The sequence below is a fragment of the Phyllostomus discolor genome, chromosome 5 (genome assembly GCF_004126475.2).
Source record: "Phyllostomus discolor isolate MPI-MPIP mPhyDis1 chromosome 5, mPhyDis1.pri.v3, whole genome shotgun sequence".
NCBI lineage: Eukaryota > Metazoa > Chordata > Mammalia > Chiroptera > Phyllostomidae > Phyllostomus > Phyllostomus discolor.
The window spans coordinates 15,921,100-15,935,347 of NC_040907.2; the positions used below are offsets into that span (position 1 = coordinate 15,921,100).

Here is a 14,248-nt window from a genome sequence, read left to right on the forward strand (position 1 = left end):
TGCAGCTGCAGTGTCCTTATGAGTCAAGTGAGATGAGCTGCTCTGCCTTTCCACAGGATTATTATTCTTGTAAATATAAGAATACATGAGCATTCTTGGCACCTGTGTTGTAGAAATGAAGGTGAGCGACTGGTGTCATGACGGCAGCCTCCGGGGGCTGAGTGACCAGGTGTGATGAATCAGGTCAGATGGACTTGCAGCTTTCACATGTGATTGTGCATTTTACGTAAAAGCAGGACTCTGTGAGAATACCCACCATGCCCTCCTCACCTGAGTAAGACATTGTAAAACTCAGTCAAGGGCAATGACCAAGGGGATAAGTGGTCCCTCCATTGTCCCTCACAGAAGCCTGTCCACACCGAAGGTATGATATTGCTCTGGGCACACTCTGGTTCAAGTGTGGCTAAGTCAATGATTCATTCATTTAACAAACATGAGCTTCAGGGTCGGGCGACCTGGGTTCAAATCCTACCTCTGCTGTGTGACTGTGGGTAAGATGATCACTTTGTCTGTTTCTTCATCTGTAAAGTGGAGGAAATCAGCGTCAGCCTCGTAGGGTGCTTGTGACGATTAGATGAGGTAGTTCACATAAAGTATCAGATGTGTAGAAAATGTTCCATAAATGTTAATAGTTATTATTGCACAAGCTTGCTGCATTTACTGTAGTAAACTGAAAATGCAGGGATGCATAAAGCTCACATAAACATCCATGATTTCAGCATCTCCAAAAAGCAGCTCTACTTCTTTAGGCACATATCCTTTCAGAATTTTTTTTGATTCATGTGAATTCATTTTTGTCCCTACAAAAATGGGATTATATAGCGTCGCTGTTTGGTAGCTTGATTTTTTTTTCATGAACAGTAGATCATAAGCAGTTTCCAAGCCAGGAAACTCTTTCCACAGCACTGCAGCATGTGGGCTGAGAGCACAGAGCACAGGCTCTGACACCAGACTTCCTGAGTTTGAATCCCAGCTCTATCACACTTACCGTGCGACCTTGGGCAAATGACTTCACTGCTCTGCGCCACAGTTTTCTCATCTGTGATACTGCACCGGTAACAATCTCTGCTTCATAGAGCTGTTGTGAGAATTGCATCAAAAGGCATACAGGACCCTGAGCAGTAACTTCACACAGCAAGCGCTACGTGTCATCAGTCTCTACGCCGTGCTGACTTCCATGGTGAGAGTGTGTGATCATTTGTTAGACCAGCCCCTTTTGTTAGATATCTGTGTGATTTCTATCTGGTTTCTGTTCTAAACACTACAAAGAACATCGTCCATGAACAGGGTTCTCTGGGGGATACAGAAACATGTATCCGAGGCGGCTATCTCAATGTCTGAACTTTTCTGTGACCACTGGGGTGGAACAGGAACAAAACTTGAGGCAGTTGGGCCAGCTCTGTGTGGTGGGCTAGAGGGGGTCAAAACTGCTGAAAGAGGTGGGAATGCAATTTCCTTATTCGTAAATCAGGGTGTGATGATGTCTCTCTAGGCTATCCTGAGCTTGGTTGAAGCTCAAGTTCAAATTCCAACCCCTTGCCCATCAGAAGTCCTAGGAAAAGAGGAGGGATAGACCCAAATTCCTGTCTGGTCCTTAGTCTTTTGAACGAGAGCAAATGAGCTGCCTTCTCCATTTTACTCATCTGTAAAATGGTCACTGCTGATCTTCCCTTGTTTCTGGATGGTGGCGGAGGTGTGGGAAGCTGGGGGGACTCTGTAGCAGGCCAGCCTCATCTCAGGCCAGTTCTGTGCCCTTAGTATCCTGAAGGGCCATTTCAGGGCTCAGAGAGAAAAGGCTGGCATTTGGCTAGAGCTAAAGGACCTTGTGCTGGGGTGGATCAGGAAAAGAGAGGGTCCAGCTAGGGCGGGAGGAAGGAGAAGAGAATGGAGAAGGGCAGTCTTACTGTTGCCTGTGCTTGGGCTCTTGGCAAGAAGGCCACTCCCATCACTCTACTCCAGTCAATCACCAGACCAACAGCATCTACCAACAGCCATCTACAGGTGCCAGAGCATGCACCTATAGCATCAAGGCTTGGTCTGGTTCAGCTTGTGCCTTAAACTAAATTCATCTACCATACCAAGTGCATTACCATGTTTTCTCTGAGCCTCAGTTTGTTCTCACCTGAGAAACAATGGGGCTGACATGACCTGCTTCTAAACATAGGGTTAGAAGCAGAGGGGTCTTGGATAGAATGGACAGGTGACTAAACTAAGGACCCCGGTGAGTCGGCATCTGAATTGGGACTGGAACCCGTACCTCCAGATTGATTTTTCTTGGGCCATCACCCTGAGATTCTCTCTACCCTTTCTCTGCTCCCATGGAGTCTCAAGCCCAACAGTAATTCTTAGCCACACTCTCTGATAGCTCCCAGCTGCTCCACACTTCTGCCGGAGTGTGGAATGCCCTTGTCAGGAACCCATTTGATGGTAGGCTGTAGGGAACCTGTCTGTGTGGCAGTGGTGAGTGTAGCCCAGTCCCTGATTCAGAAAACCGATGGGGAGCGAGGTCAGCACACAGGGGCCAAACCCATGGACAGGTTTGCCCGTGGGGAATCAGGTCTGCATTGTACCTAGGCTGCTTTGAGGCTTGCTTTTTGCTAAAACTCCCTCACCCTGAATTGAGGCAGCAAATGTCTACTGCATATCTTTAAAATGGCTTCCTAAAGTCTGTGCTAAACCTCCTAAGTATGGGGTGTAACCAGTTCAACCACTTTTCCCCTTGCATCTGAAACATCCTTCTCTTTGACATAATTAGCAACATTCTTTCCTTTGTTATCTGTAGAAGGTAATCAGCTACCGGAAACCTGTGCATCGTAAACGAGGACCATCCTTGATGTAATGTACCCAGAAAAGCAACAGAAGCCTGTCCAGGCAGGGGTCAGGACCCTCTCTCACTCAGAGAGCAGCTATGCCGCCCCTTTTTCTCCACAGGACTTCTGCAGTCCGTGTGCATTTGTTCATTGCATCCACAACACACGGACCCCACGGGCCAGGATCCCCATCAGTAGGCTAGACATGTGGACTCCAGCAAGCTGGCACGTGCCCCTAGAGCCTCTCTCATTTTTTTCTCTGGATTACTCACCTGTCTCTTTCACGGTGTGCCAAGGTACTGTCCTAGACAACAGGGACACAGAGGGGGGTGGGAAGAAAAATACAGGTTTAGCCCCTAACCTCAAGGAGTTGGCTGTCTCGATCTCTGGCCCAGATAATCTGGAACCTTGAAGTCATAGAGATGAAAGCTATTCAGATACGTGCTCCCCATGGAGTCTGGAGCCAGGATCCAGGATTTCACAATGTACCATCCAGAGCTTACCCTTCAGATCCTTTTACAATGATAGGCAGTCTTGGTGAAAGTTTGAGCTGAGTTTATCCCTGGTTACCCAGTGCCACTTTATCAACATGCCAGAGTACAGGTGAGGAATGAAAAACAAGTATCTTATTAACAGTAATTACTTGCTGTCACCTACTGAATGTCTGGCCCTGAAGTTCATTATCCTGGAAGCCTTAAAACACACCTGAGGGGAAACAGAGGCTCCAAGAGATTCTGTAATTTGCCCCAGTTAGTAAGTGGCCCAGCTGGAATTTCAATCTTGGTCTGAAGAAGCAGGTACTCTTGCCATTTTTCTAAATTGCATCTCTGCAGGGTATGAATCCAGTCCCCAACAAGCTTTTCAGACGGACAAGCCTCACCCAAGAAACCACAAATTAAGAGCAGTACTGATGGAGATGATGCTCTGTGTAAACGCAAGGTTGGGAAGGAGGGAAGACAAGGTCGTAGTGGGTTTGAGGACAGTGAGCAGATAAGGCTTGTTTGCCTGGGTAGGCCTGGAAAAGGAGAGCAGGGCCCTGCTGTGACCAGCTCTGGTGCTGTAATAAAGAAAATGAGTTTTGTCTTTTAGGCACCGAGGGATACTTGAAGATTTGTGAGCAGGAGAAAGTAACAGAGAGAGGTTGACAATGCATTTGGTATAAATGACCAGTTCCTCCTTGGGGTGGGTATTGATTAAAGGAATATTCACAGGGCAGGGAGAAGTCTATCCGTCCTGGGGCAAAACAAGATGCCATTTACCTCCTGGAATTTTACCTTATTATTTATTTATTTATTTAAAAATATATTTTATTGATTATGCTATTACAGTTGTCCCATTTTCCCTCCTTCATTCCCCTCTGCCCTGCACACCCCCTCCCATACACATTCCCCCCACCCCCCTACTTTAGTTCATGTCCATGGGTCATACATATAAGTTCTTTGGCTTCTACATTTCCTATACTATTCTTAACCTCCCCCTGCCTATTTTCTACCTACCATGTATGCTACTTATTCTCTGTACCTTTTCCCCCTCTCTCTCCCTCTTACTCCCCTGCTGATAACCCTTCATGTGATCTCCATTTCTGTGATTCTGTTCCTGTTCTAGTTGTTTGCTTAGTTTGTTTTTGTTTCTGTTTTAGGTGTGGTTGTTAATAACTGTGAGTTTGTTGTCATTTTACTGTTCATATTTTTTATCTTCTTTTCTTAGATAAGTCCCTTTAACATTTCATATAATAAGGGCTTAGTAATGATGAACTCCTTTAACTTGACCTTATCTGGGAAGCACTTTATCTGCCCTTCCATTCTAAATGAAAGCTTAGCTGGATAGAGCAACCTTGCTTGTAGGTCCTTGCCTTTTATGACTTCAAATACTTCTTTCCAGACCCTTCTTGCCCGCAAGTTCTCTTGAGAAATCAGCTGACAGTCTGATGGGAACTCCTTTGTAGGTTACTGTCTCCTTATCTCTTGTTGCTTCTAGGATTCTCTTCTTCATTTTAACTTGGGTAATGTAATTATGATATGCCTTGGTGTGTTCCTCCTTGGGTCCAATTTCTTTGGGACTCTCTGAGCTCCCTGGACTTTCTGGAAGTCTATTTCCTTTGCCAGATTGGGGAAGTTCTCCTTCATTATTTGTTCAAACAAGTTTTCAACTTCTTGCTCTTCTTCTTCTCTTTCTGGAACCCCTATGATTTGGATGTTGGAACATTTAAAGATGTCCTGGAGGTTCCTAAGCCTCTCCTTATTGTTTTTGAATACTTATTTCTTCATTCTGTTCTGGTTGAATGTTTTTTTCTTCCTTCTGGTTCACACTGTTGATTTGAGACCCAGTTTCCTTCCCATCACTGTTTGTTCCCTGTACATTTTCCTTTATTTCACTTAGCATAGCCTTCACTTTTTCCTCTATTTTGTGACCATACTCAGCCATTTCTGTAAGCATCCTGATTACCAGTGTTTTGAACTGTACATCTAATAGGTTGGCTATCTCTTTGTCTCTTAGTTGTATTTTTTCTGGAGCTTTGATCTGTTCTTTTGTTTGGGCCTTTTTTTTTTTTGTCTTGATGCACCTTTTATGTAGTGAGGGGCGGAGACTTAGGTGTTCACCACGGTGGGGCAACCCCACCGCTGCAGTCCAAGAGGCAGCAATGGTGCTTGCTCTAATCTCTGCTAGTTTTCAGTCACTTCCCCCACTACCCACAATCAAATTGGGCCCTTCTGGTGCTGATTCCCGGGTGGGTAGGTTTGTGCACGTTCTATGACCCTGTGGGTCTCTCCAATGAACTCTCCTGTGAGGCTGGGAGTTTTTCCTGCTGCAACCCCCACAGATGTTTTCTATCAGAAGTTTGAAGCTTTATTTCCCCGCATTGCGAGGTCTGTCTTGCTCCCCAGTTGTTCCTCCCAGTTTATCTGCGTGAGAACATCGGACCACCTGGTCCGCAATCCACAGCCTTATCTGTCTGCCAGCCATCGCCTTGCCCTACTCCAGTCTTCCAGCAGCTGCCTTTCCAGGAATCCTCTCCACCCGACTGCCCATCTTTGCCCCTCCTACTGGTCTGGATGAATGTTTCTTCTGTATCTGCTTGGTTGTCAGACTTCCATACAGTTCAATTTTCTGTCAGTCCTCATTGTTTTTTGTTTTTAAATTGTTGTTGTCTTTCTTTTGGTTGTGCGGGAGGCACAGTGTATCTACATATGCTTCCATCTTGGCAGGAAGTCTACGTCCTGGAATTTCAAAAAAGTGTTGGAAGACCACCTAACAGTCTCACTGTTTGTGAGTGGTTAATTCACACTTACTAGGAAATTCTGTAAACATCAGAAGTATTTAGGAAGGGAGCATAATAACACTTAAAAATGCCTATATTAAATACAGAATACAAAAATGAATGTCTAGTATTATTACTGTTCTCTTTAATAATAACAAGAGTAATAGAAATATTATCCATGGGAGAAAACAGAAAAAAAATATAGAATACTAACAGATAGTAGTTGTGTTAGGGTGAGGAGATACATGGGTGCTTTTTCCCTCCAGTGACTTTCCTACCTCTTCTGTTTTCTTTAATGACATACACTCTTCTTTTTCTCTTAAAAAAATAACTTTTCTGTGTTTTCTAGTAATGATTTTGCCATGCCTACATTGCAGGGGAGTAATGAGGAACAAGTGAACAACAGATGCAAAACACCCTGTAACCGTGCCTGGCACAAAATCGGTGCCTTGGGAGTGTTAGGTGAGAAAAGTCAATGGCCTAGCTTCCCTACTTCTGAGGAGCCTGGCCGAGGCCTGGTCGAGCAGCTGAACGGCCTCCCGCCTAACCCTCACTCCCTGCAGCCCCGCCCCCGGGGCAGAAACACCTCCTACCCTGACGCTAGCCCTGTCCAGCAGGCGCAGTGCCATCAGAGCCCGCAGCCCGACCCTCCCTGCGGACGTGGAACCCCGGCTGCACCGCCCCACACACCACACCTACAACCCCGAAGAACGTCTCGTGCGCACCCACGGCTCCGCCCCCGTGACGTAAGGCCAGGGGGCAGAACCACAATAGCCCCGCTCTGCACTTCCTCCGATTGGCCGTCGCACTGTCATCAGCTCGCTAGAAGCCGGCAGTGTGAGTGCGTGTGCGTGTATTTGTGTATTGGGGGGGTTGCTTTGTCATTCATACTCCCAATGTGAGGTGACGAGGCCCGCCGGGCGGAGAGGTCAAGGATTCGCAGAGAAGGTCCCCAGCGCTGAGGCCGGAGGCTCCTGGATAGGAAGGGTGCTGCGAGCCCCTTACATAATGACGCGACGGACTGGAGCACATGTCAGCGCAGGACAAGCACTTGCCGCAAACCCAGGCCTCGTTGGTGCTAGTGATAGATTACAATGAAAATAGCACGGTATACTCCACTACGGATTACAGTACAGTGAAACGCATTCCAATAATTATGAAATGTACCTTCGCAACAAGGAATAATATAGGATGTTATATTTATAGGGCCTATTTATAAGCCTCTATTTAAATCTTTTCTGATAGGCCCAGGCACTGGCCCAGACACTATAGTGATTGGTGCATTTTTCTGTCCTTCAAAGAGGCGGGTTCTAGAGTCCGGTTTGCCTCAATGGGCTCTGGGATTGGCCGACAGTGGCATAGCAGTGCCTCTGATTGGTCTCAAGGGCTGTCCGTCGGAGCCTAGTAGGCGGGGCAGATGGCTGGCTGGTGCTGGGGCGGGCGGCCCGGAATTGTCATTTCTTTGTTTCCGAAGGCGGAGGAGGCTCTGAACCCCCCCTTCCCGTCCCACCCCCCTCCCCCTGGTGCTGGCTCCATGTCTCTGTGACCGGCCCCAGGGGTAGAGTCCAGGCCCGACACGGGGCGGGCCGGCGGCGGCTGAGGTGAGAGACGGCGGCGGCGGCGGCGGCAGCAGCAGCACCCGGCCCCCCAGCGGGAGGATGAAGCGGCGGAACGCCGACTGCAGTAAGCTCCGCCGCCCCCTAAAGCGGAACCGGATCACCGAGGGCATCTACGGCAGGTGAGCGGCAGTGTTCCCTTCCTCCGCTGGCCTGGGCCCCGCAGCCCCTGGCCGCTCTGGAGGGCCGGGCCCCGTTATGTAACCCCGACTAGGCCGCACGCCCGCGCTGGGGGCTCTCCCTTGGAGCGCTGCACTGGGGGCCCTAGCCCGCCCGCCGGGGGTCCGTCCCGGGGGCGCGGGGCGTGGCCGAGGGCCGCCGGCTCGGTAGGCAGGGCGCGGGGGGCGCGAGCTGAGGGAGCCACAGCACTGCCGTTGGGAGCGCCTGGGGTGGGGGGGGGCCCCCCGCTGGGGGGGCAAAGGGGGGAGGGGTAGTGAGCCCCCTCCTTGTCTGTGCCCCCAGCCAGCGTTGCTCACCCTGAGGGCCATTCCGGAAGCGGACCGGCCTCCACTGGCCCCACAGCCCGACTCTAGCTTGGGAATCACCACCCTGAGCCCGGAGGCTCGAGGACCATATGTACTAGGGGGAAAAAGGTTGACAAAGTTAGGAGCAGAGAGTGTCCCCGCGGTCCTCTGGCAGACCAGGCAGATGGCCACGTTGCCCCTTCTTTCGCCTTCTACTTCTTTTATGGGATCTCAAACTTGGCACCGAGGGCTGAAGCCGATACACTCAAATCATGCCCTGTGGCCCCACTCCAGCCTCGAAAGGAGCTGATGATCATTTCGTCAACAAGCGTTATTTTGACAGTTACGAGCGGATGGTTTTCTTCGAACCTTTCCAAAGGGTTTTTCTTCCAATTCGCATTTTTCCCCCTGAAGAAAGCAGTGTCCCTTTAAGTAGAAACTGAGTTCAGTACACCGAGGTGGGGGGGGGGGGGCGGACAACAGGTTCATGGGGCAACTTAGTGACAATCACAGCTTCCCTGAGCAGAATTTGTGTACGACTGTTATTTTCTGGATCTACTCAGAATGCTAATTCTAAATGGTTCTTGCCTTGATAAAGAAATTGTTTCAGTGGAGAAAGTAATTAGTTTACAAAGGAGAATTCTCAGCCTGTGAGTATAGGTTTAAATGAGCCTTCGTGGTGTTTTACAGTTTAGCTCTTTCAGCTGTGGGACTTAAGGAAGTACATGAGGTAGTTTATGACACCCTAGTTGTCTCAGCATAACTGTACACCTTGCACATGCTACTGTTTACACGAATGGAATGAGTGCTTTTTCACAAGCAGCTGACTGTTGTAAACATCGGGGGGTTTCTTTATCTCCAATTTAAAAGCATTAAGAAGTCAAAGTGAAAAGTTCTTGAATATATTCTTATGTAATGAGCCATAGATCATAGAAATCATTCATTCATTCAACAAATATATACACTATGTGCCAGGCCCTTTCTAGCCGGTAAGAGTACAGCAGTGAGTAAAACAGACCAAAATCCATGTTGAATCAATCAAATCTGACCATTTTAACTGAAACTGTGAAAGAAAACAATTTTTTTTCCTATAAATTTAATGGATGGAGGAGAGGTCTCTTCAAGTTACACACACTCTAATTCTTGAATAACAAAATGGCTTTTGCCCCCTGGCTATTGAAAAAGATTTGAACAACTAAATATTGAAAAAGATTTGAACAACTAAATAAAAGATTTGAAAAAGATTTGATACAAGAATAGAAAAAAAGTATATACAGCAGAGTTGGTAGACAAAGGACATCTGCAGCATTTGATTGGCTGCTATTTACAGTAATATATGAAAAGCATCTCCATTTATAGCAAGATTGCCAATCCTGCATTGTTTACATGTCTTCTGTTATATTGCAACTTCTCTTTGTATTTGGACAAATATGCCCAGTTTAGTACATGCCCCATTGCAACCACTCACTCAATCAGTGTGAGTAAATGTGAGGAAGTGACTTCATTGTCTAAAGAAGATTATTTTACTGGTAATCTTTTGCAATTTGAATTCTTATGTTAAAGATTAATAGTAAATACCTTATGCAAGTGAATTAGAATTTCATGTGTAAAATTTTAAGAAACAGTGCTTCAGCTCTCAAATCTGTTTGGCATTGTTTAAGTTAATTGTTAATAAAAGACCTAAATATATTTTTACATCATATATCAAATTAGTGTTTTAGCTATCTGTTTCTTAGTTTTATATTATGGAGTATTGGACTGAAGAATGGGATCATAGGATTTTTTTTCCAATTCTGTTTTTAAGAAGAGAGTTAGAAGGGGTCTGGGCAGTGGGGGAATGGGGACATCTGTAATAGTGTCAACAAGGAAAATAAAGAAAAAAAGGAAGAGAAAATAATTTTAAATTATTTCTAAAGCAAACATAATGTGTGGGCCAGTTATAAATTAATGTTTGAGCTTGTGTGAATATCACATTCTTGTTGATCATCAAGTTTAACTCTGTACTAAACTTTTTCACACCTTCTATTGCCCATTTTGTTTCTCAACGTCTAGCCAGTTTTGGTCTCATTAAATAGAGCGCTTTCTTCTTGTTTGTTCCCCTCTGAAGCTCTGTTGACAATTTTGAGAACTACTTTGTCCACTTTTACTTTCATGGACGTCTTATTTTTATGTTTTCAGTTGCTACAACTTACTGAACTTTGGGATAGCAAAAAGGCAGCCTTCGTGAAGAAAGCACTGGACTGCTGGCATCAGTAGATCTAGGTTCATTCTCAAAATGCCACTTTGGAAAGGCAGGGAACCCCAGCTTTGATCCCCAGTTCTTTCATCTCTCCAATGAGTTTTGAGGACTAAAGGAGATATGTACAGTTTGTGAAACTCTTCAGATTCTAGCATGCTATAGAAATATTATTTGCTGTAGTATCACATGTTAGACCTACCCCTTAAGGAGGAAGGAAAGACTATAAGATTTGATACAACTATCAACAAAAGTCCAGTAGTCAAAAACAAGTGTCAGTTGCTGCTTGGTCTTGTTGAAAGAAATTCTGTTGCTGATAATGCTTTTTATCATGGGCTCTAATCCAACAACTGTGACCAAGGTGATTGTCAAATGATATTATTACTGCCAGTACAATGGTTGTGATAGAATTTTGTTTCAGGGGCATGGTAGAAGGAAAATAGATTTTAGACATTATTTTAATGTGAGCTACATTTATATATGTGCCTATCATTTGAAAATTGACTTGTTAGGAATATGTTATTCCAGTCAAGTTAATAATCAAGAATGAGAGAAAGGAAACAGGAATGGTGATCATTTTCTTTTATATAATTAAGAGCTAAAATGTCACTTTAAAAAAAATCTGAGCCAGCATAGAGCCTGGCACAGTAGGAATTCATTGCTCAATAAATGTTGAATGAATTGATAAATGAGTATAAGCTAATCTATTCCCCTGTTTTAAGAACCTACATTGTTCGGGGGAATTAGGGAGGGTAAAGGATATGACAGTTCCTTGTCTTCAGGAAGTTTACAGTCCAGCAGGTCATAGTAATTCCCTCTTAAATTTGTGCAGTGGTTTTGAGGTTCTAAAGAACTTTGAGTTCTGTTCAAATAAAAATATTTGTGTTCAATTAAATATTAGTTTGCTATTTTAGTGGTTAACCTGATACATTAACAGCTTTATTTTGCCCTGTGCTATTTTATGGTGAAGTAGACTGTAAGTGAGAGAATATTTTCTGTCTCAAATGAGATAGATGTGAAAGCACTTTGCAAGTTATGAACAATAGTTATTAAAAAGGGAATGTAAAATGAATAATTCCACTTAATGTTACATGTTGGGTTTTATGGCAGTGATTCTCTCCCTGGATCTGCCCTCACACAGGCACCAGGCACTCCCAACAGTCATATCCAATTACATGCAGTGATTCTCCAGGTGAAGTGGAGTTGGGGTGCCATGTAGATTTTACAAGCCTTAAGGGGATTCTGTGGATTCACCCACCCTTCACCTTGCCATATCCTCACTCCCTTCCGCCTGAAATTACTGACTTATAATAGGAAGATGAAGAGATAAGTGTGGTAGGTAGAAGACAGAGGCAGAAACATTTATGTTTAAAGTCTCTGCAGCTAAAATTGTTACTTACATAAGTAAAAGTAAGCATTTTATGTAAGGCATGTGTTTTAAGCTTCAGGAAACTATTTTATATCTTTGTTACTGATGGTTGAAGAAAGCACTTCTTCCCTTATGAATTTATGAATACTTCTGTCACTGTGCTTGGTTCTGTGTGCAGCATGTTTCCTGAAGCCGAGGTAGTGCAATACTTTACGTGTCTCTTACTTTTTGTTTGTTTGTTTGTTTGTTTTCTTAATGCCTTAAAACTATTACTGAGGACTCAGGACTTTACTGGCTGGCAAATACATATACAGGGTCTGGCAGAAGTAAGGCCTGCTTAAGTGTGGTTGGAAGGATGATAATATGGGTGTAATAATTTATAGCTTTAATTTGAACATTTCACCTAAAATGTCATATGGTGTGCTTGAGTGTGATACTGTTATGTTACAGAATTACGTACTCATGATTTTGTAATGAAATAGGGGCGTTATTTGTGCCGGACCCTGGTATATATGATAACTTTTCCCATCTTTGTTTCAGAGGAGTTTCTGGGCCTTTAACTTTTTAAATGGTCAAAGTTTGCATCCTTTTTAGCTTCCTGATGTCCTTTTTCAACCCTTGTCTCAATGATCTGGTCTCCACAAATGTCTCTCTACTGCTTTTTCTGCCTTCCGAATGTTGTTTCCTAAGCCTAGTTTTAGGCTCCTTTGGGATATGCTTATTAAAGCCACTGGAGGCTGACATGACCCTTGGCTGCCTTGATTTTACACGTGTTCTGCAACTGAAATCCCAGATACTAATGTTGCAACCTCAAAGCCTACTTAGCCTTTTGGTGGTCTTGGTAGGCTTTAATTTCAACAATGCTGGACCTGACTTAAAAGTGATAAATTCAGTATTGTTTTAGAGGGGTATTGATTGGTACAATGGAGAATTGAAATGTTTCACTAACCTTCCCAGTGAGGTGTTTAGCTAAACCCTTTTATTTGTAGTTTTGGTTAAATATATTTAAAAAACCCTGCCACACTGGACTTTTGACCTTAATTTTTACTAGTAGTGTACTACATTAAAAATAAAAAAAAAAGTATTGATACTTTCTGCCTGGGCCAGTGTGGCTCAGCTGGTTGGAGGGTCATCCTGGAGGCAAAAGGTTTTGGGTTTGATTTCTGGTCCGGGCACATGCCCAGGCTGTGGATTCTGTCCCCAGCCCAAGTGTGCACGTTGCTCGGTCCAGGCCGGTCCAGGAGGCTGCCAGCCGATGCTTCTTTCGCACGTTGATGTTTCTTTCTCCCTTCCTCTCTCTAAAAGCAATAATAAAAAAATATGTCCATGGGTGAGGATTTAGGAAAAAACTGCTTTCTTCTAACTTTCATTTATGATTCTGAGCACTCTTGGCATTTAGTTTCATTAGATGTTTTAAAAATTCCTTTTAAGTTGCTGCTACCAGCTGAAGCCGGGAAAGGAGGGAACATGATCTGTTTTGGATTATTTGCTTAAAAGCTTCCTGTTTTATCAATGATACTCTCCTTTCTCTTCATATTGATTCCTTCAGGGCTTTCTTGAACCTCACTAGATTTGGAGACTGACTTTAATGGTATATTTAACAACTTATTTTTTCACTCTTATTATAGGTCTGTATATGGTGGACCCAATTCATATTCTATAAGTACTTATATATTCAGAGTTTTTTCTCTGTACATTTCTCCCAGATCTCCCTACTGATATTAACCCTTTATAAGGGTTAATAAGTGGTTTTATAAGTGTGTTTTGTTTTGTTTCACGTCATTTTCTAGGCTACCATCCAGGCGATACTTAAGGGCATGTAACAAGATATAACTTGTACAATATATGTCTTATGGAATCTGGAGTGTCAGAAAGAGATTTTACCAACATAGTTAAAAACTCAAAGTGAAATACTATAATTGGGTTACTTTTCTTGATGAAATGTAGTATGCTCTTCAAATATATTGATTACTTTACTCTCTAGGCTCGCTAGATTTGGGTGTACTCAGTTTACTTGGATCATTTTCAAGAAGTAGGCCCAGAAGAAAAGTAGGTTGTCTGTTCAACAAGCTGCTTAAGTGTAATGGAACATACCAATGGTAGAAACATAAATTCTTTGCTAGACTTTTTTTCCCCATCGTGGATTCTTCAAATACCTAAGGAGTGATGGTTTCTTTAAGGTCTCTTATCTTTAGGCACGTGAATCCTGCTCATGGGAACTTCCAAAGATTTAACCAACTGTTAGAGTACATTTGTTGAGGCATTACATCTTTACTTTGGCATTTACCTAACTGACATCAAATTGACCTCAGCTCATCAGCCTTCTAGGATGCCTGTCATCCCCAGCCTCTGAGACCCTTCCATAGCACTGGCCTCTGTTCCTTTGTATTTTTTCCTGTGCTACTATTAAGGATGATGTGTTCACATTGAGTCATGAGACTGTGACATCAAAAGTGATTTATCCTCACCCTATCTCCTTTGTTGCCTTTTATTT

General features: G+C 44.1%; 1 protein-coding gene across 1 annotated transcript in view; it reads left to right on the forward strand.

Annotated features, from left to right (window-relative positions):
- Positions 1 to 7,460: 7,460 nt before the first annotated feature.
- The window catches only part of MACO1 (macoilin 1), a 57,515-nt gene continuing 50,727 nt past the window's right edge, over positions 7,461 to 14,248 (forward strand). Inside the window, exon 1 of the mRNA XM_028511680.2 lies at positions 7,461 to 7,807. Coding sequence (XP_028367481.1) covers positions 7,728 to 7,807 — 80 coding nt within the window. The 5' untranslated portion in view covers positions 7,461 to 7,727. The remainder of the gene's footprint in view (positions 7,808 to 14,248) is intronic.